Raw genomic sequence first — 21,782 nt, forward strand, 5'->3', positions numbered from 1 at the left:
GTCCCCGGAAATACTGGAAGCAAGTTGCTTTTATCCTTTGTTTTATGAAGTTAAGATGTTATGTATGGTGGAGATTTTCTGCACTTGGTAAAATTCTTGGGTTGCCTTGGAAATGTGATCAGAGATCTCTTTGATTTGTTAATGGCCCACTTTGCCCTATAAATAAAGCAAGAAGCGGGTGTAGAGCGTGCTCTGTTCTTGCCATCAGCATTGCAGAGGTCTCTTGAGCCCATCCTTTTACTTTAAGCCTATTTTCTTAATTCCGCACCGTTCCTACTCAGGACCTGGGAATACTAGCAGCACTGGTTCATGGCACCCTGTCATACTTTGGTCATAGACCCCTGATGGCGAACCTTTTTATAAAAACCACCCACTTTTGCTCTTTTTTTTTTCCGGCTGGAACCATGGAGGGTGCCGAAGAGAATAAGAATGCTAATATCAGAGAGAAGAAGAATACCAATGCCAGTGAGAAGAAGAAAAAGGTTCCTGCTGTGCCAGAAACCCTGAAGAAAAAGCGAAGGAATTTCACAGAGCTGAAGATCAAGCTCCTGAGAAAGAAGTTTGCCCAAAAGATGCTGCAAAAGGCCAGGAGGAAACTCATCTATGAAAAAGCTAAGTACTATCACAAGGAGTACAGGCAGATGCACAGAACTGAGATTCAAATGGCTAGGATGGTGAGAAAGGCTGGCAACTTCTATGTACCTGCAGAACCCAAATTGGCATTTGTCATCAGGATCAGAGGTATCAACAGTGTGAACCCAAAGGTCCGCAAGGTTCTTCAGCTGCTGCGCCTGCGCCAGATCTTCAACGGCACCTTCGTGAAGCTCAACAAGGCTTCGGTTAACATGCTAAGGATCGTGGAACCATATATTGCATGGGGGTACCCAAACTTGAAGTCAGTAAATGAATTGATCTACAAGTGTGGTTATGGCAAAATCAACAAAAAACAAACTGCTCTGACAGATAATACATTGATTGCTCGATCTCTTGGTAAATATGGTATCATCTGCATGGAGGATCTGATTCATGAGATCTATACCACTGGAAAACACTTCAAAGAAGCAAACAACTTCTTGTGGCCCTTCAAATTATCTTCTCCACGTGGTGGAATGAAGAAAAAGACCACCCACTTTGTAGAAGGTGGGGATGCTGGTAAAAGAGAAGACCAGATCAACAGGCTTATCAGAAGGATGAACTAAGGTAGCTACCATGGTTATTTTTGTAATCTGGTCATTTAATAAACGGCAAAGTGACAGCTTTAAAGTTGAAATGAAAAAAACAAACAAAAAAACACCCACTTTTGCAGTGCTGGTCAACCTGGTCCCTCCCGCCCACTAGTGGGCGTTCCAGTTTTCATGGCAGGCCAATTGCAGCACCGTTTGGTTGCTCCACTACTGCCCACCATGAAAGCTGGACCGCCTGCTAGTGGGCTTGAGGGACCAGGTTGACCAGCACTGCAAAAGTGGGTGGTTATCATAAAAAGGTTCGCCATCATGGTCATAGACTATGTTAACTAAAGATTTTGGCCTCAAGCTTATCAGTCTTCCTCTTCACTGCAATCCCTCAGGAATTTCAGCATTTGTGTATGTGATCCAGCTAATCCTAGCCATACTTCCTGACCCACACTGCAATGGCCTTTGTTTACACTTTAGCCTCTTAATTCTTTAGCCTTACCTCTCAAAACTAGTCTAATGTTGGATCTTAAACTAATATCTCATGCTCTGACACAACCCTCATCCTGCCAACCTCTCCTGCCTTCCTTATTACCACTATACCTGTCCTTGAAGCTCCTAGAGTCCTCCCTTATCTCTTCTATCTGGAATGCCTTTAAAATTATGAACTTGAAGATGTCTCAGAGCCCCAATCCAAACCCTTTTGATGGGATTCAGGACAGACAACCCCACAATATGACACCTTGGCACATTGACTATTTTAAACTGAAGGAGTTTGAAAACAAAAACAAAACAAAAAAAAAACAACAGAAGCAGGTAGGTCACTCTGACCTTTCCTCCACTTTTCTCCCATGGAGCAAGTCGTAAAGCCCTCACACAAGAGGTGCCCTCCTTAAAACCAGAAGAAAGGAGCACCCTTAACTCGAAGACAAAGGGGCAGAGAGAAGAGTCCTAACAAATAGGAGGTGCTAAGTTCCCTCAGTTTACTACATTATATTTCCTAACCTATCATATTGCTTCATGACTGTCTACTCTTCATCAGCCCAGCATGAAAATACTCAGGTCTGTTTCTTCAGATCTTCACTTCCTTATGAAGACTCCCATGTCACGTATAACTTATATTAAATAAATCTGTGTGCTTTTCTTCTGTTAATCTCTCCTTATCTGTTTAATATTTAGACTCAGCCAGAGACCCTAAGGAGGAAAAAGTCAAAGAAAATTTTCCCATCCACTAGAGCAGTGGTAGTCAACCTGGTCCCTACCGCCCACTAGTGGGCATTCCAGCTTTCATGGTGGGCAGTAGCGGAGCAACCAATGTATAAATAAAAAGATAGATTTAACTATAGTAAGTTGTCTTGTAAAGATTTATTCTGCCAAACTTAGCGAAAATCGACATAAAGTACTTGGTAAGTAATTATTATTATATGCTTTAACTTGCTGTAGCTCTGCTTTATAAATTTTATAAAGTAAAGTTACTTCCCTACTTTATAAATCACCATTACTGTGGAATCGTGGGCAGTTAAGAAAATTTTTACTACTAATAGAGATACAAAAGTGGGCGATAGATATTAAAAGGTTGACTATCCCTGCTCTAGACTTTCATCTAGGAGAGAAGGAAACGGAGGCTCTGGCTCCAAGTCCACACCAATATTTTATTTTGTTTTGTTTTTCCCACTCTGTCCCTCTAGGTTGAGCCTTTCCTCCTGGTAAGGAATTAAAAATATACTAGGTTGGAACAATATTTTAGAATATTAGCTGTTTATACTTTTTATTTATTTTATTCCTTTTATTTTTCAATTATAGTTTACATTCAGTATTATTCTATATTAGTTTCAGATGTACAGCATTCTCATTAGAAAATCATGTAATTTACAGAATGGTCCCCATCTGTTTCAAGTCCCCACCTGGCCCCATATATAATTATTACAATATTATTGACTGTATTCCCTATGCTATAATCGACATCTCTGTGACTGTTCTGTAACTACTAATTTGTACTTCTTAATCCCTTCACATTTTTCACCCAGCCCCCCAAAACCCCTCCCCTCTGATAATTGTCAGTCTGTTCTCTTTATCTATGAGTCTGTTTCTATTTTATTTATTTTGTTCATTAGATTCCATATGGAAGTGAAATCATGGTATTTTTCTTTCTCTGTCTGACATTTCATTTAGCATGATAATCTTCAGGTCTATTCATACAGATGTAAAAACTAAGAATTTATTCTTTTTTATGGTCAAACATCATTCCATTGCATATATGTATCACAGCTTTTCTACCCACTCATCAATAGATGGGCACTTGGGTTGCTTTAATGTCTTGTCTATTGTAAATAATCCTGCAGTGAACATAGGAGTGCATATATTCTTTCGAATTAGTTTTATGCTTTAAAAGGATTCCATAGCATATTTTTCTAAAGTCAGGAAAAGGATATAGTGATGAGAGGCCCCAAAGATTAAAAACAAAAAACAAAAACTTTTTGCTAATTTCCCTAGTGACAGCAAGTAGGTAATTGAATGGTCAGAGACAGGCACATGCTCTTTCTTAGAGAATCCCAGGCAGGTAGTTCTCTAAAGTTCTCTGGAAGCCATTGCCTAGATGCTTACTTTGAAATTTTTTTAGAAAGCATAAATTGCGGCCCTAGCTGGTAGCTCAGTGGTAGAGTGTCAACCTGGCGTGTGGATGTTTTGGGTTTGATTCCCAGGCAGGGCATACAGGAGAAGCACCCATCTGCTTCTCCTCCTAACCTCCTCCTCTCTCTCTATCCTCTCCTCCTGCAGCCAGTAGCTAGATTGATTTGGGGTTTTGGCCCCAGGCACTGAGGATGGCTCTGTGGATCCTCTGCCTCAGACACTAAAAATGGCTTGGTTGTGAGCATGTCCCTAGATAAGCAGAGCATTGGCCCCAGACGAGGGTTACCAGGTGGATCCCAGTTGAGGGCATGCAGGAGTCTGCCTCACTATCTCCCCTCATCTCACTTAAAAATAATAAATAAGTAAAAATAAAAATAAAAAGCATAAATTACAATATGAAAATACTCAGTGTTACTCTAGTTCCTGCAAAACAAGATTTCCTGGGATGTGACTATTTAATTTGATTGTTCTGAAGTTATAGATTTAGATAATTTAGAGAAGAGACCTTGGTATTTTCAAACACATGCAAATGTTGCTCTTTCATAATTCACTAGATAGGTGTGCTTAGTTATGTTTACTGGATTGATTAGAAACATGTCGCCTCACACAATGATAAACACTTAAACTGAAATTAGCTTCAGGAAAACATGAAAGTGTTGATTAATAAGAGTGATAAGGTATTAAGGGACCAAAAAATTCCCTGCTTTAGTTTAATTTATATTGACTATGACACATCTTCTGGGGCAAATTTTACCTATGTAATCAGCAGTTTTCAGCTTGGTATGAGGTGATATATAAAGATTTTAGAAGATTTTTTGTTGTTGTTGTCTTTAAGAAATTTCATAAAGACCCATTGCAGTTCATAGGTTAGGAACAAAAAGAATCCTGATCATTCGTTTAAATAAAGTACTGTATTTGTTTGAATTGTATCTAATTACAATGGCCTGGGAACAGATTTTCAACCTAGCTTCAGTTACCTGCCCACCTCTACTCCACCCATTAAGGAAAAGAGAAAAGAGAGAAGGAAGGATTCTGTATTTAACTGTGTTTGTGAATGCCAGCAAATGACTCAATATCTGAAGGAAGGTTTCACTGTGGCTCAAAGGATGGAACGTAGAAAAACTATTTTCAACACTTCCACATCCCCGGAAGATTTCCCTCAGTTGATACACATGCCAAAGTGACCACTGGCCTTAAACATATGTGCTGCTCAGCGCACTGGTCTGTGGTCACTGCCGATCTCTTTAGGGCCTGGTGCTATTTTAGTTGTGCCTTCTGACTGTGTGGGCATCACAGATACATTTCACTGCTGCTGTGTTCCAGAAGGGCTCTATCTTTTGATCAACTATCTTGCAGACTGTTGAGGGGTTCAGAACAAGTTATCCCAAGATATGCCTGCACAGTATGTGAAAATTTTAAGCTGAATGCTATGGAGACCCTGCAGGCTCAAGAGAAATGTTTTCAACTCCCCTAAAGAATTTAAATTGGGGGTCTTGCCCATAATAAAGAGTTATTATCAGAGATAACTTTTTTATGACCTATTTATAAGAGAGGGAAAACATCTAATTACTGAATATCTGTTCTTACTGTCCTATGGATTATCCTCTTCCCCTCTGAAGCCTCAGACCTCTTACCTCATTCCTCATCTCAGAATGTCATATATACCGCATTTTACCTTTCTGTCTTTGGACCTCTCATGTGTGCTGGGTTCTCATATGTACATGTGTAATTAAATTTGGTTGTTGTCCAGTGTAGTGATTGCCTGGGGGATGGTGGAGGAGGGTATAGGAGGGATAAATGGTGATGGACAAAGACTTGACTTGGGGGTGGTGAACACACAATAGGGTGTACGGAGATGTGTTATAGAATTGGGTACCTGAAGCCTGTGTAAATGTATTAACCAGTGTCAGCCCAATAAAATTCAATTAAAAACAAATTTAAAAGAAATTTTATATACATATATATGTATGTATGTATGTATGTATTTCAAACTCAAAATAATTTTTTGGTTATTTTCTCTTGTTAATTTACCATGTTGATTTAAGTTTTAGACCAGCTGAAAAAAACACAAAAGGTAGAAGAAATTTCTTTCTTCCCAACACAGTCCCTGGGAGACACAGAAGAACAGACCTGAAAAATATGGAAATAAGGGAAATCAGATTATTGTTTTTTGAGAATTACACTAAGAAATATGTCTATCATAAGTTGGAGTAAAGAGAGATATAGAAAGTCCCAGTAAAATCATGGGCAAACCTGAACTGCACATTTCCAAACAATGGCAACCTGTGGATGTATCAGTCTCCCTGGCCAGTGCATTCATATTATAGAAGCAGACATGGCAGGCTGTCAGAATTGCTGCTTGTTGCACATTCTGTTCACATAACCAACTCTCCTTGTTCTGTTTTCTTTTTCCCAACCTACACTTCTCATGTATTTTGCACTGATAGACTGACTTGAACGTGATTTCTCCCTGACAGTTACATTTCCCTTTAAAATTTAATCGATTGGCATTCTGTGTTTCTACCTCACAATCAATCTGTTATCATAAAGTACATTTCTAAGTTCAAAGAACTCTGGGTTACTGATGAGTTTCAGAGCCCACAACTCTGAGGTCATTCCCTGGAAAGTGGTGGATTTACAGAGGATCTGTGAGCACCTGTACTGGCAGCTTCCCAGCCCTCTCTGGGCCAGACCCCACCTGCCTACTATGTGCACCTGCTTCATTGACTTTCACCAGTGTCGGGAGAGATATTATTGTGACCGCGTTCCTTTCCACAGGGAGTTCTTCAAACACTTTATTTAGCAGTCATTCCTCTTCCAGAAAGGTCTTGAGGTGCCCAACTCCATGAATGGATGATGGTCCCACCCTACAGCAGAGGAGGAGCTATAACTGTATCTAAATCAGAAAGAGAAAAAAGTAACCAGTCAACCTACTAGACAATCCATCACTCATGTGCTATATAGGAATAAACCATTATAATACTTTTTCCTGGAAGTTTTGCACAAATGGATAATAAATAGACTCTCCTTTCTTCTTAGAATGCTTTATTTTAAAGAACTCATCAACCTCAAGATTTCTCATTTAACCCTCAGGCTTTCTTGGCTAATCTAGTTCTGTAGCTGTCACACCAAATTCATCTTTAGAGCTAAGAAATTCAACTATACCCTTTTTCTCAAAAACATTTTTTAATAGGGACCTCTGTGAATTGTCTTTATTTCATTAGATTTGTCATCCACATATAACTTTTTGTTTGTGATCAGAAAATGTTTCAAAATACAGCTTTGTATCACATAATGTTTGGTCAACAGCAAACCACATATATGATGGTGATCCCATAAGCTAATGGAACTGAAAATTCCTGTTGCCTACTAACATAGTAACTGTCATGATATCATAGTGCAACACATTACTCACATGTTTGTGGTGAGGCTGGTGTGAACAACCCTACTATGTTGTCAGTTGTACAAAAACATAGCAATACAATTATGTACCTTACATAATACTTGATAATGAAAATAAATGACTATGTTATTGGTTTATGTATTCACTATGCTATACCTTTTATCATTTTTTGGTGCAGAGACAGAGAGAGAAAGAGAGAGGGACAGATAGGGACAGAGAGACAGGAAGAGAGAGAGATGAGAAACATCAATTCTTCATTGTGACACCTTAGTTGCTCATTGATTGCTTTCTCGTATGTGCCCTGACTAGGGGGCCACAACAGACCGAGTGACCCCCCCCCACTCAAGCCAGTGACCTTGGGCCCAAGCTAGTGAGTCTTGCTCAAACCAGATAAGCTGGCAACCTTGGGGTTTCGAACCTGGGTCCTCCACATCCCAGTCCGATGCTCTATCCACTGCACCACCGCCTGGTCAGGCTATCATTATTTTTGAGAGTGCTCTTTCTTCTTATAAAACATGTTTGCTGTAAGATAGTATGTTGTGTTACAACAGCAGTCTCATATATCCTGTGTTTACAGTATCTCTTGATTGTATCATTTCTCTTGTGGTTGATTTAACTTCAGGTTGTTTTATAAGTATAGTGTAGCCTAAGTGTTCAGTTGTCTATAAAATCTACAGTAATGTATGGTCATGTTCTAGGCCTTCACATTCACTCACCACTCATGCACCAACTCACCCAGAGCAACTTCTAGTCCTGCAAGTTCCGTTCATGGTATGTACCCTCTACAGTTGTACCACTTTTTTTTATGTATTTTTACTGTACATTTTTTATATCTAGATACATAAATACTTAACATTGTGTTATAGTTGCCTACAGTGTTCAGTATAGTATCATGCTGTACAGGTTTGTAGTCCACAAGCAATAAGCTATACCGTATAGCAGGGGTCCCCAAACTACGGCCCGCGGGCTGCATGCGGCCCCCTGAGTCCATTTATCCAGCCCCCACCGCACTTCCGGAAGGGGCACCTCTTTCATTGGTGATCAGTGAGAGGAGCATAGTTCCCATTGAAATACTGGTCAGTTTGTTTATTTAAATTTACTTATTCTTTATTTTAAATATTGTATTTGTTCCCATTTTGTTTTTTTACTTTAAAATAAGATATGTGCAGTGTGCATAGGGACTTCTTCATAGTTTTTTTTATAGTCCGGCCTTCCAACCAACGGTCTGAGGGACAGTGAACTGGGCCCCTGTGTAAAAAGTTTGGGGACCCCTGCCATATAGCTTCAGGGTGTAGTAAGCTGTACCATCTAGGTTTATGTAAGAACATCTATGATGTTCACACAATGACAAAATTGTCTCACAATGCATTTCTCAAAATGTATCACCATTAGTAAATTGCAAATGACTGCATTAAATGCTCCAATTAATGTCAAATTTTCAAATGTGAAGTAGCGAAGGTTTTATACCGCTTGCTAACTTGTGTTAATGTTGCCTTAATAATAAGACTTAAGACAAAGAATATTATTTAAGATTTTAAATGATTTAAATAAACATGCCTAAGTGTGTATGTCACCTGGAGTATAGTTCCCTTGTGGATCCCACTCTCTGATTTCAAAATTTCAGTACCTCTCCTGATCTATCAATCATTAACTGTTGTCCTTTTAGATACTGAGAAGAGTGTTATATAATAGATTGTCCCTGACTACTGGAATGATTAATTTGGGGTTGGTAAGTGGGAAAGATTTTAAAAATACAAAATTTACTGAATTCCAATAAAGTTATTTTATAACATTTCAAGGTCTAATATTTCATAAACCAGCTAAGTCTGTGTAAATTCATTTAATGATCAGAAAAAAAGGAAGTGAATGGTCACTAAACCAATGGAGCTCAGGTAGCACTTGGGGTCATCTGCCCTGTGTCCAGCATTGTGAATCACACAGAAAAGCTCCAGGCACTTGACAGGAAAGGGGCTCATGGAAGAGACGGGCACAGGAGCACTGCAGACTCTAAGTGATATGCTTCCCTGTCTACCATGGCACTTCATTCTTTTTTTTTTTTTTTGCTTGTTTTTGTTTTTCTTTCCTCTAGAGATGGTGAGTCTCCTAGGCCCTTAGACTTGAATTCATTCTGCCACCCTCAACTCCCCTCCACCTAACTGTCCATTAGCACAGTGATTGATGTGAATACATAGAAAAGAGATAAAAGGGATGCATAAAGACTTCAGACTATGGCGATTCCGTTTTCTTCTACAAAAAAAGATGGCAGAAATAAGTCTTTAGGAATTAGAGTCTTTCCCTAATTATTCCTCAGAAGAATGACTAAGCAATCAATGATTTTAAGTTCTTGGAAATTACAGTTCAGTGGCCTCTCCATAGCTCAGCCTGGCTCTGCCTTCCTCCCCCTTCCTCATCTTGTGCCTGTGAAGTGACCAGGTCCACTTCTGCGACTGGATGGGCTGATCAATTCAAACAGCACACACGTACAGCTTATAAAGGTGGTCGCACTAGTCTTGCCAGCAGATGTCAAGGAAGCTGAGTGGTGGTTCGAGTCAGCTGCTCGAGAAATTCAAGCAGTGAGGCAGTGTGATAATACAGCAAAATAATTGATGGTGACTGAACCGTCCCCAGATGCACATCGCCTTGCTGAAAAAAATGGAGACAGATATAAAGAAATGAGTAGCAGAATGTTCCAGTGGGTTTTTAAAGAAAATGATTTCAGCTGATGAGATTTTAAAAGATTATGTTGACCTGCATTTCTTAAAACATAAATAGAACACTTCATTTTATGACTTTTAAATCTGAGAAGCAACATGGTGATTAGACTAGTATAAGTTGTCCTCAAAACTTCTATTACCAGAATTTAATTTTAATAGTAAGTCTCACAAGCCTTTGGGAGAGTCTACAGTTGGACCAATGTATGAATTTTATGCTAAAGCCAGAAAGTAAAAGATGTTATTTTCTCTCAGGTTTTATGTCTAGCTAGTAGATTCAGTCACAATTCATGTGTGATAATCACTCATTACCTTTCATCTATTTAACACCCATTTGGCTTAAAGACCAAAATGTTGTATCTTTAAGAAACTAAAAGAAGTCAATCTTGTTAAATACTACTGGTTATATTTTACACAACTGAGTATATGTAATCATACTGATGAGTGGACACCCAATTTTTCTTTTTAGTACTCAACCAAAAAGTATGGGAGTCAAAAGGCTGAAGATTAAACCAATATTTGAAAAAGTGGCTTGCATAAAAGTGGAATATTTATTACTAATATTGGTTAAAATAACACTTGCACGTTTATACCCAAGACTCTTCAAACTCACTGACTAGCTTCAATAAATAATTGCTCAGTGGGTGCTATTAATGCTTTTTAGTGATTTTAATACTTGAAGTATTAGATACTTGTCATGATACTTTTTAAAATTTATTGAGATGACATTGGTTAATAAAATTATGTAGGTTTCAGGTTTACAGTTCTATAATACATCATCTGTACATTGTATTGCGTTTACCACCCCAAGTCAAGTCTCCTTCCATCACGATTTATCCCCTTTTACTCTCTTCTACCTCCTCCTCTCTCCCTTTCCCACTAGGAATCATGATACTGTTGTCTGTGTCTATGAGTTTGGGGGTCGTCTTTTTGCTTAATCCCATCATCTTCTCCACCCAGCCTCTAAGTCCCTCTCCCCTCTGACAGCTGTCAGTTTATTCTCTATCAATGAATCTGTTTTTATTTGTTAGTTTGTTTTGTTCATTAGATTCCACCTGTGAGTGAAATAATATGGTACTTGTCTTTCACTTAGCATAATGCTCTCCAGGCCCTGGCCGGCTGGCTCAGTGGACAGAGCATTGGCCTGGTATGTGGATGTTCTGAGTTTGATTCCTGGTCAGGGCACACAAGAAAAGCAACCATCTGCTTCTCTCTCCCTCCCTCTACCCGTTCTCTCCCTTTTCCCCTCCCACAGCTACTGGCTCACTTGGTTTGAGCATCAGCCCCAACACTAAGGATAGCTCAGTTGGTCCCAGCATTAGCCTCAGGTGCTAAAAATAGCTCGTTTGATTCCAGCATCAGCTCCAGACTGGGGTTACCAGTTGAATCCCAGTCAGAGTGTGTGTGGAAGTCTGTCTCACAATCTCCCCTCCTCTCACTTTAAAAAAAGAAAGAAAAAGCATAATTCTCTCCTGTCTGTTTATGCTGCCACAATAGATAAGACTTCCTTTTTATGGCTAACTAGTATTCCATTGTGTAGATGTACCACAGCTTTTTTATTCACTCATCTGATGGACACTTGAGCTGCTTCCAAGTCTTGGCTATTGTAAAGAATGCTGCAATGAACATAGGAGTGCATATATTCTTTTGAATTAGTGTTTCAGGTTTCCTCAGATATGTTTCAGAGGTGAAGTCACTAGATCATAAGGCAATTCCATTTTAAATTTTTTGAAATAATTCCATACTGCTTTCCACAGTGGCTGCACCAGTCTGCATTCCCACCAGTAGTGCATAAGGGTTCTCTTTTCTCCAGTCCTCACCAACACTTGTTTGTTAATTTATTGATGATAGCCATTCTGATAGATGTGAGGTGATATCTCATTTTAATTTGCATTTCTCTGATGATTAGTGATGTTGAGCATCTATCTTTTCATGTCTATTGGCCATTCATATGTCCTCTTTGGAGAAGTGTCTGTTCAGATTCTTTACCCTTTTTTTAAAAAAAAGAGAGAGAGAGAGGAGAGAGAGAGACAGAAGGGGGGAGGAGCAGGAAGCATCAACTCCCATATGTGCCTTGACCAGGCAAACCTAGGGATTTGAACCGGTGACCTCAGCATTCCAGGTCAACACTTTATCTACTGTGCCACCACAGGTCAGGCTCTTTGCCCATTTTTTAATTAGTTTGTTTGGTATTGAGTTGTACAAGTTCTTTATAAATTTTGAATATTAAGCCCTTGTTAGATATATCTTGGCAAATATGTTCTCCCATTCAGTGGGTTGTGTTTTCATTTTGTTAATGGTTTTCTTTGCTGTGCAAACCTTTATAATTTGATATAGTCCCATTTGTTTATTTTTTATTTTATTTCTCTTGCCCAAGGTGATAGATCAGAAAAAAATATTGCAACAAGAAATGTCTGAGATTTTACTGCCTATGTTTTCTTCTAGGACTTTTGTGGTTTCAAGTCTAACGTTTAAGTCTTTAATCCATTCTGAGTTTATTCTTGTGTATGGTATAAGACGGAGGTCTAGTTTCATTTTTTGCATTTCATCTGTCCAATTTTCCCGACACAGTTTATTAAATAGACAATCTTTATCTCATTATATGTTATTGGCTCATTTGTCAAAGATAAAGGCATGGTTTTATTTCTGAACTGCTTGTTCTGTTCCATTGATCTATATGTCTGTTTTTATGTCAGTGCCATGCTATTTTGATTACTACGGCCTTGTAGTATAGTTTGATATCAGGGTAGCATGATTCCTTCAACTTTGTTCTTTCTCAAGATTGCTGTGGCTATTTGGGGTCTATTATGGTTCTATATAAATTTTTGAAATACTTTTTCTAGTTCTGTGAGATATGCCATTGGTATTTTGATAAGAATTGTGTTGAATCTATAGATTGCTTTGAGTAGTATGGACATTTTAATTATGTTAATTCTACCTATACATGAACACGGTATATGCTTTCTCTTGTTTGTATCTTCTTCAATTTATTTCTTCAATGTCTTATAAATTTTTTAAATACAAGTCTTTTACATTCTTTGTTAAATTTATTTCTAGGTATTTCTTTTTGAAGCAGCTGTGAATGGAATTTTCTTAGCTTCCCTTTCTGATAGTTCATTATTGATGTATAAAAATGCAGCCAATTTCTGGATATTTATTTTGTATCCCACTACGTTACTGAATTTATTTACCAGTTCTAGTATTTTTGTTTTGGGTGGAATCTATAGAATTCTGTATATACAGTCTCATGTCATCTGTAAATAATGATAGCTTTACTTTTTCCTTACAAATTTGGGTGCCTTTTATTTCTTCTTGTTGTCTGATTGCTGTGGCTGGGACTTCCAGTGCTATGTTGAATAAGAGTGGTGAAAGATGATATCCCTGTCTTGTCCTCATTCTTAAAGGAAATGCTTGTAGTTTTTGCCTATTAAGTATACTGTTGACTGTGGGATTGTCATATATGGCCTTTGTTACACTGACGTATGTTACCTCTATTCCCACTTTGCTGAGAGTTTTTTTAAACCATAATTGGGTGCTAGATTTTATCAAATGCTTCTCTGCATCTATTGATATGATCATGTGGTTTTATCCTTCATTTGTTTATGTGATATATCACAGTTATTGATTTGTGAATATTATAGCATCCAACTTCATCAAGGATTAACCTATAATTTTATTTTATTTTTGTAGTGTCTTTACTTGCTTTTGGATTTAAATAATGCTGACCTCATAAAATGAGTTTGGGAGTCTTCTCTCCCCTTGAATTTTTTGGAATAGTTTGACAAGGATAGTTGTTAGTTCTTTTTTGAATGTTTGGTAAAATTCACCTGTGAAACCATCCAGTCCAGGAATTTTATTTATTGGGAGTTCTTTTTTCATTATTATCACTGCTTCAGTTTCACTGGTTGTAATCTGTCTATTCAGATTCTCTGATTCACTTTTGGAAGAGTGTATGTTTCTTGAAATTTATCCATTCATCGTTGGAGAGGCTGTGGAGAAAAAGGAACCCTCATACACTGTTGGTGGGAATGTAAAGTAGTACAACCATTATGGAGGAAAGTATGGTGGTTCCTCAAAAAACTGAAAATAGAACTACCTTATGACCCAGAAATCCCTCTACTGGGTATATACCCCAAAACCTCAGAAACATTGATACGTAAAGACACATATAGCCCCATGTTCATTGCAGCACTGTTTACAGTGGCCAAGACATGGAAACAACCAAAAAACCCTTCAATAGAAGACTGGATAAAGAAGATGTGGCACATATACACTATGGAATACTACTCAGCCATAAGAAATGATGACATCAGATCATTTACAGCAAAATGGTGGGATCTTGATAACATTATAAGGAGTGAAATAAGTAAATCAGAAAAAAACAAGAACTACATGATTCCATACATTGGTGGAACATAAAAACGAGACTAAGAGACATGGACAAGAGAGTGGTGGTTACCAGGGGTGGGGGGAGGGAAGGCGCAGGAGGGAGGGAGGGAGAGAGTTAGGGGGAGGGGGAGGGGCACAGAGAAAACTAGATAGAGGGTGACGGAGTACAATCTGACTCTGGGTGAGGGGTATGCAACATAATTTAATGACAAGATAACCTAGACATGTTTTCTTTGAATATATGTACCCTGAATTATTAATGTCATCCCATTAACATTAATAAAAATTTATAAAAAAAATTAAAAAAAAAAGAAATTTATCCATTCATCTAGATTGTCCAATTTGTTGGCATGTAGTTGTTTATAATATTTTCTTATAATCCTTTGTATTTCTTTGGCATAATAAGTACTTTTAAAAGTATTAAGTACTTTTAAAGTCTGAGAGGAGACCTCACCTATGCTGAGCAGGAAGCAGTAGAAGCGGGGGAAGCTTGCCTCAATTTCTTTACTCTTGGGGATAGACCCTAGTGCCCCACGGCATGCCTGCTCAGACCGCTGCTTCAGGGTTCACAAAGCATTCCCATGTCTCAACACCAACACATGATGTTCTACAGAGGAGGAAAAAAAGCCATGGAGATGTGAAGTGCCTCTCCCAGGAGAACACGCAAGAGGAGGAGACTGGGTTTAAATCCAAGTCTTCTACAGACCCCCAAGCCCTTTGCACAGTATCACTTGACAAAACTCAAACAGGTAGCACTCATTTCTCAGCAGAAATAAATAAAGCAATGCGCAATCTTGGGATATAAGTGAAGCCTTTCTCCTAAGGGTTATCAGCCTCTTAAAATCCAAAAATAATGTCTTCAAACTGCCGGTTATTATTCACGTAACTTTTAAAATAAAATTTGTAGATTTATAGATTTACATGAAAAAATAAAGCCTGACCAGGTGGTGGCACAGTGGATAGAGCATTGGACTGGGACAAGAAGAACCAGGTTAGGAACCCTAAGGTCACCGGCTTGAGCATGGCTCACCAGCTTGAGCAAGGGGTCACTGTCTCTCTCAGTCTCTGTCACAAATATATATATATTTTTTTTAAAAAAAAGAAAAGAAAATATCAGACTATCACCTATATTTGTTTTCCCATTACATTTTGTTACTTTGAAAACTTAGGGAGAGTGACTCCTAAGAGGTCTAAGCCCTTTTGTTGAAAATGGTTCTTGATGAACCAAATGAATCTGTCAGAAAGAAAAGTTTCTTCTATAAACAGTGTGCCAGTTCCCTTTAACTGGGGGACAAATGTGAGAGTCCTTGCTTTCCTCTCATTCTTATATATAGAACTCATGAGTATCTTCTAGGACTTGTCCTTGAAAGCCACATGGCTTCATCTGTGGATGATGCCTGTGGACCACTTTTAGTTGATGAGATAGAGGGGAAGAGGCAAAGAGGTCACCTGAAATCTAGTACAGACACTAAGGAGTTCAGAGAGAAATTAAGAAATTGAAACAAATCTTAAAGCAATTCAATGATTGTATATCAAGTGATTGCTGTGTGTTTATTGATGGGCCTTATAAAAAATTGTGAATTCAATTGTCATAAGATTTTTATCTTTTAGGATTATTTTAAATTGAATTTATTGGGGTGACAATAGTTAACATACTTATACAGGTTTCAGGTACCCAACTCTACAACACATCTCTGTACACCGTATGGTGTGTTCACCTCCACCATATCAAGTCCTTGTCCATCACCATTGATCACCCTGATACCCTCCCCCACCTCCCCACACACTCTAGTAATCACCACACTGTTGTCCGTGTCCATGAATTTCTCTCTCTATCTCTCTCTCTGTTTCTTTTGTCCATTTTTGCTCAATCCCACCCCACCCCCAACACCACCCAGGATATAAGATTTTTTAATTTTCTGCTCTGTGCATTTGACTACTTTTTTGGCATTCCTTCTTCTGGTGCATCCTAAGTTACTAAGATGTGTGTCCTCCCTTCTCCTGAGCAGTTAGACAAAGAACCCTCATCCTTGTTCCTGTTATCTAAATGTTCTTATTAACAGTTGATTAGCGCTGCTAAGAAAGAGTGCCATTCTAGCGGAAAGATTTGGTACGAGGCAGAAGTATTTGGTAGAGAACTAGTCACATAGGTTTGGACTGTGGTTTGATGAAAGAAACCAAAGGACAGTTAAGTCTACGTGAGGATATTTTAAAATTATGGCTCATGCACAGCAGTTGAAAACCTGTCAGTGTTCTTTCCACTTATGCAACCTGGTGCTTATGTCGTTCATTTCAAAGTTACAAATGACCTTATTAGTATTTTGCTTTTATTTTGAGGATTCCAACTTTTTCTTTTCCTATATGCCCATATAAATGAGTCACGGCTGCTGGCGTTGGTGGAGGGCAGTGGAGTGGGAGATGAACTCACCACCTGTGGAAATAAAGTATTTGAAATATGCTCCAGTGTAGTACCTGACAGGTCATGCGGAGTTAAGGACCACAAACAATTCCTCCTAAGTACACTAAGGACAAGCCAGAGTGACTCCCTGGTGCCTTTGGGGTTCATGTGTGTTCCAAGTTCTAGAAATAGAAAAGGTTTCAACAGGATCTGCCAAATGCCTTGTCCTGGCAGGTTTGTTTTCCTGTCAGTACTCCCCTGACTGCCAAGGAGCAACTCCCTCATTGCCATGTGCAGGTCAATGGCTGCGCAATCAACAAAATCAATCAAATAGGTGGCAATCAGCTTTTAGGAACTGGCACCATGTCCACAGTGAAAGCTCTCATGGGGACTATGCTCAGCCAAAACCGCCAAGGGCACATTGAGAAGGATCTATACTGGGACATTTTATTATTTTTAGCCCCCAAGCATTTCTCTATGAAACTTAAGGGTTGTTTTTGAGAAGGAAGTATGAATTTGGGGTATTCAGTGTGAACTCAGCATCTCTACATTCCACGAGATTCAAACGACAAAGGCCCGTGTGTCGTAACTTTGTTCTGGATTGGGAAGTGATTAGAGCAAGGGTGGGTACCCAGCTCTAGTGCCTCTGGCTCCCCATCTACCTCCATGGTGGCTGCCACTCATTCATCATGAAGTTCCCCACTAAACAGACCACAAAGCCTTCTCAATCCAACATTCTAGAAATTCTATTGCCATTAGTCTGTGAAATACATCCTATTTGCATGGATTAGGGAGCTCCAGTTCAGAGTTGCCCCACAGGGCTTATCTTAAGAAAGAGGTATTAAGGACAGGGCTCTTAGCTGACCCCTGGTTTGCCCTGCCTTGGAGAGGAAATCAACCCTCAGGGCGGTCCAAAAGCTCACCCAGGCTTTCAGGGCATGCCGGGATATGCAATGCTGACCGGCTTGGTCTCATCCTAGTTTGTATTCAACATAAATCTGGGTTTATTTCCAGAGGCGAAAAATGCCAACCTTGCCTTTATTCAGGTTTTACTTTCTCATTTTAGGCTGGGCTATAATAGAGTCCATAACCTTTATTTTGGTGAAAAAAAGAATTATTCTTTCTGACTAGTAATACTCTTCAGTAATTAGGTAAAAATTGCTTTAGGAGTTTCCCCCTCTTCTCTTGAAATAATCAGATTCATGTAAGCAAGAGTTAGAAAGAGAAATTATGTGCATGAAGTATTTCTGTTGAAGTAACAACATTCACTGAAACCAATACTTATTAAGTGCCAGTCATTGTTCTCGTTGAAGGTCAACAGAGAAGAACAGTACAAAGTCCTGCTTTTCAGAGAATGGAGGGTGAACCCTAGCCAATAGCCACGCCAGCATATAACCCTCATGCAATGTGGACTATACTCACAATAAGAAAAATATGAACCACATGCTTTGAGAAAACAAAGAAGAAAGTGCTTGACCCCTGGGGCCTCAGGGAAACTTTTCAGAGGAGAGAAGTCATTTATTATACATTACTGTTATACATTAGATGTTGTCCAGAGCAGACAAGAACATTAAATAGCTCAAACTACTCATTCTGTGCATAACCAAACTGGTGAGTTTTAAAGTTTGCCACTCAGTTCTGTAAAAGCTTACACCTGACTAGCTCAGAGGAAACTTACAAGGAGTCCATTCCCCCACTGTCACATTGTAATCCTGGTTTAATGCTACATTGAATCATCTTGACAACCTCTGGATTAGGTTTGATTTGGGGGTTTGACTTTGGCTTTTAACATACGGGGTGTTCTCCTTCAAGTATCACATAATCAGGTCAAGCCATGGCCTGGCCCAAACAGGAGGGAACCACTGGTTTTATAAATGGTTGGAGCATTACTCAGAACCCCCGGGGAATAAGTCAGAGAGCTGTCTCGGTTGGCCTTTACTCTTGGGATGGCTTGGCTTCTCTTCATTGAAACTATTTAAGATAAGCCTTGGCACTCAAATCTGGAGAGGCTCATGTGCTGTTGAGATCATCTTTACAGAGTTCCCACCGGTGCAGCCAAGGGGAGGATCCTGATTTAGTAGTTTCTACTTCGGGTAAAGACACATGGTCCTGGTTAAGAGTCCACTGCGGTGAGGCAGGGAGTTATGTGTGAAGGGAGCGCTGGCAGGTGCTCCAGCACAAGCCCAGCTTCCGCCCAAGGAATTCCACCAAGCAGTCCAGGCTGCCCTGGACTTTTGAGGCTTTCTCAATGGCAAAATTTTCAGACCTTTTTTCTCTCTAAAAACAATGCACAAAGTTGGGGGGGGGGTGCTTCTTAATGCTACAGCCTTGAGGAATTCCTGTTGCCTGGCTCTGTTTATCTGTAAGCTCAGAATGATCCAGCTCTGCAGGTGGGTTGATCTGATGATTCTTACTTCAGGGTCAAACTACGACTAGTATTTGTGTTTTATCAGTTGTCAAGGCCTACCAGTGTAGGGGCTCCTTAGTAGGCCTGTTCTGTAGTATATGCTGAAAAAGCTTACTTCTCTTGCAGTCTCTACATTGTTATGGGATAGGCAGAAACAAGGGAAACGTAACCCAGTGACTTGTGGAAATAGATTAAGCTTTATCTTTTTTAAAGTAGAGAAGGAAAATAAGTTCTGTTTTTGTAGAAAATCCTGACCTTCTTTGTAAAGTCTAATCCTGCTCTCACATGTTAAATACAGACAAGAATTTTTCAGTAATACATATCTTTTTGTGTGTGTGTGTGTGTGTGTGTGTGTGTGTGTGTGTGTGTCTGGCTTTTTTTTTTTTTTATAATTTTATTTTTTTAATGGGGTGACATCAATAAATCAGGATACATATATTCAAAGATAACAAGTCCAGGTTATCTTGTCGTTCAATTATGTTGCATACCCACCACCCAAAGTCAGATTGTCCTCCGTCACCCTCTATCTTGTTCTCTCTGTGCCCCTCCCCCTCCCCCTCCCCCTCCCCCTTTCCCTCTCCCATTCCCCCCTCCCCCCCTTAACCACCACACTCTTATCAATGTCTCTTAGTTTCACTATTATTCCCACCTACGTATGGAATAATACAGTTCCTGTTTTTTTCTGATTTACTTATTTCGCTTCGTATCATGTTATCAAGATCCCACCATTTTGCTGTAAATGTTCCAATGTCATCATTTCTTATGGCTGAGTAGTATTCCATAGTGTATATGTGCCACATCTTCTTTATCCAGTCATCTATTGATGGGCTTTTTGGTTGTTTCCATGTCCTGGCCACTGTGAACAATGCTGCAATAAACATGGGGCTGCATGTGTCTTTACGTATCAATGTTTCTGAGTTTTGGGGATATATACCCAGTAGAGGAATTGCTGGGTCATAAGGTAGTTCTATTTTCAGTTTTTTGAGGAACCACCATACTTTCTTCCATAATGGTTGTACTACTTTACATTCCCACCAACAGTGGATGAGGGTTCCTTTTTCTCCACAGCCTCTCCAACATTTGCTATTACCTGACTTGCTAATAACAGCTAATCGAACAGGTGTGAGGTGGTATCTCATTGCAGTTTTGATTTGCATTTCTCTAATAGCTAAAGAAGATGAGCATCTTTTCATATATTGTTGGCCATTTGTATTTCTTCCTGGGAGAAGTGTCTATTCATATCCTCTTCCCATTTTTTTATTGGATTGTTTGTTTTTTTTGTTGTTGAGTTTTATCAGTTCTTTGTATATTTTGGATATTAAGCCCTTATCTGAGCTGTTGTTTGAAAATATCATTTCCCATTTAGTTGGCTTTCTGTTTATTTTGTTATCAGTTTCTCTTGCTGAGCAAAAACTTCTTAGTCTGATGTAGTCCCATTCATTAATTTTTGCCTTCACTTCTCTTGCCTGTGGAGTCAAATTCATAAAATGCTCTTTAAAACCCAGGTCCATGAGTTGAGTACCTATGTCTTCTTCTATGTACTTAATTGTTTCAGGTCTTATGTTTAGATCTTTGATCCATTTTGAGTTAATTTTTGTACAGGGGGAGAGACTGTAGTCCAGTTTCATTCTTTTGCATGTGGCTTTCCAGTTTTCCCAGAACCATTTATTGAAGAGGCTTTCTTTTCTCCATTGTGTGTTGTTGGCCCCTTTATCAAAAATTATTTGACTATATATATGTGGTTTTATTTCTGGACTTTCTATTCTGTTCCATTGGTCTGAGTGTCTATTTTTCTGCCAATACCATGCTGTTTTGATTGTCGTGGCCCTATAATAGAGTTTGAAGTCAGGTATTGTAATGCCCCCAGCTTCATTCTTTTTCTTTAGGATTGCTTTGGCTATTCGGGGTTTTTTATAGTTCCATATAAATCTGATGATTTTTTGCTCTATTTCTTTAAAAAATGTCATTGGAAGTTTGATGGTAATTGCATTATTTGTATATTGCTTTGGGTAATATAGCCAACTTGATTATATTTATTCTTCCTAGCCAAGAACAAGGTATATTCTTCCATCTCATTATATCTTTTTCAATTTCCCTTAACAATGGTTTATAGTTTTCATTATATAAGTCCTTTACATTCTTTGTTATGTTTATTCCTAAGTATTTTATTTTTTTTGTTGCAATCGTGAAGGGGATTATTCTTTTGAGTTCCTTCTCAGTTGTTTCATTGTTGGCATATAGAAAGGCTATTGATTTCTGTATGTTAATTTTGTATCCTGCGACCTTACTGTATTGGCTTATTGTTTCTAGTAGTCTTTTTGTGGATTCTTTGGGGTTTTCGATGTATAGGATCATATCATCTGCAAAAAGTGATACCTTTACTTCTTCTTTTCCGATATGGATGCCTTTTATTTCTTTGTCTTGTCTGATTGCTCTGGCTAGAACCTCTAGTACCACATTAAATAAGAGTGGAGAGAGTGGATAACCCTGTCTTGTTCCTGATTTAAGGGGGAAAGCCTTCAGTTTAGTGCCATTTAATATGATGTTAGCTGATGGTTTATCATATATGGCCTTTATCATGTTGAGATATTTTCCTTCTATACCCATTTTGTTGAGAGTCTTAAACATAAAATTGTGTTGTATTTTATCGAAAGCCTTTTCTGCATCTATT

General features: G+C 38.8%; 1 protein-coding gene across 1 annotated transcript; it reads left to right on the forward strand.

Annotated features, from left to right (window-relative positions):
• The first annotated feature begins 427 nt into the window (after positions 1 to 427).
• On the forward strand, positions 428 to 1,248 carry LOC136322999 (large ribosomal subunit protein uL30-like). The gene has a single exon (XM_066254833.1). The coding sequence runs from the start codon at positions 573 to 575 to the stop codon at positions 1,197 to 1,199; it is 627 nt and encodes a 208-aa protein (XP_066110930.1). The 5' UTR covers positions 428 to 572; the 3' UTR covers positions 1,200 to 1,248.
• Positions 1,249 to 21,782: the final 20,534 nt, after the last annotated feature.

This window comes from Saccopteryx bilineata, chromosome 2 (genome assembly GCF_036850765.1).
Source record: "Saccopteryx bilineata isolate mSacBil1 chromosome 2, mSacBil1_pri_phased_curated, whole genome shotgun sequence".
Classification (NCBI taxonomy): Eukaryota; Metazoa; Chordata; class Mammalia; order Chiroptera; family Emballonuridae; genus Saccopteryx; species Saccopteryx bilineata.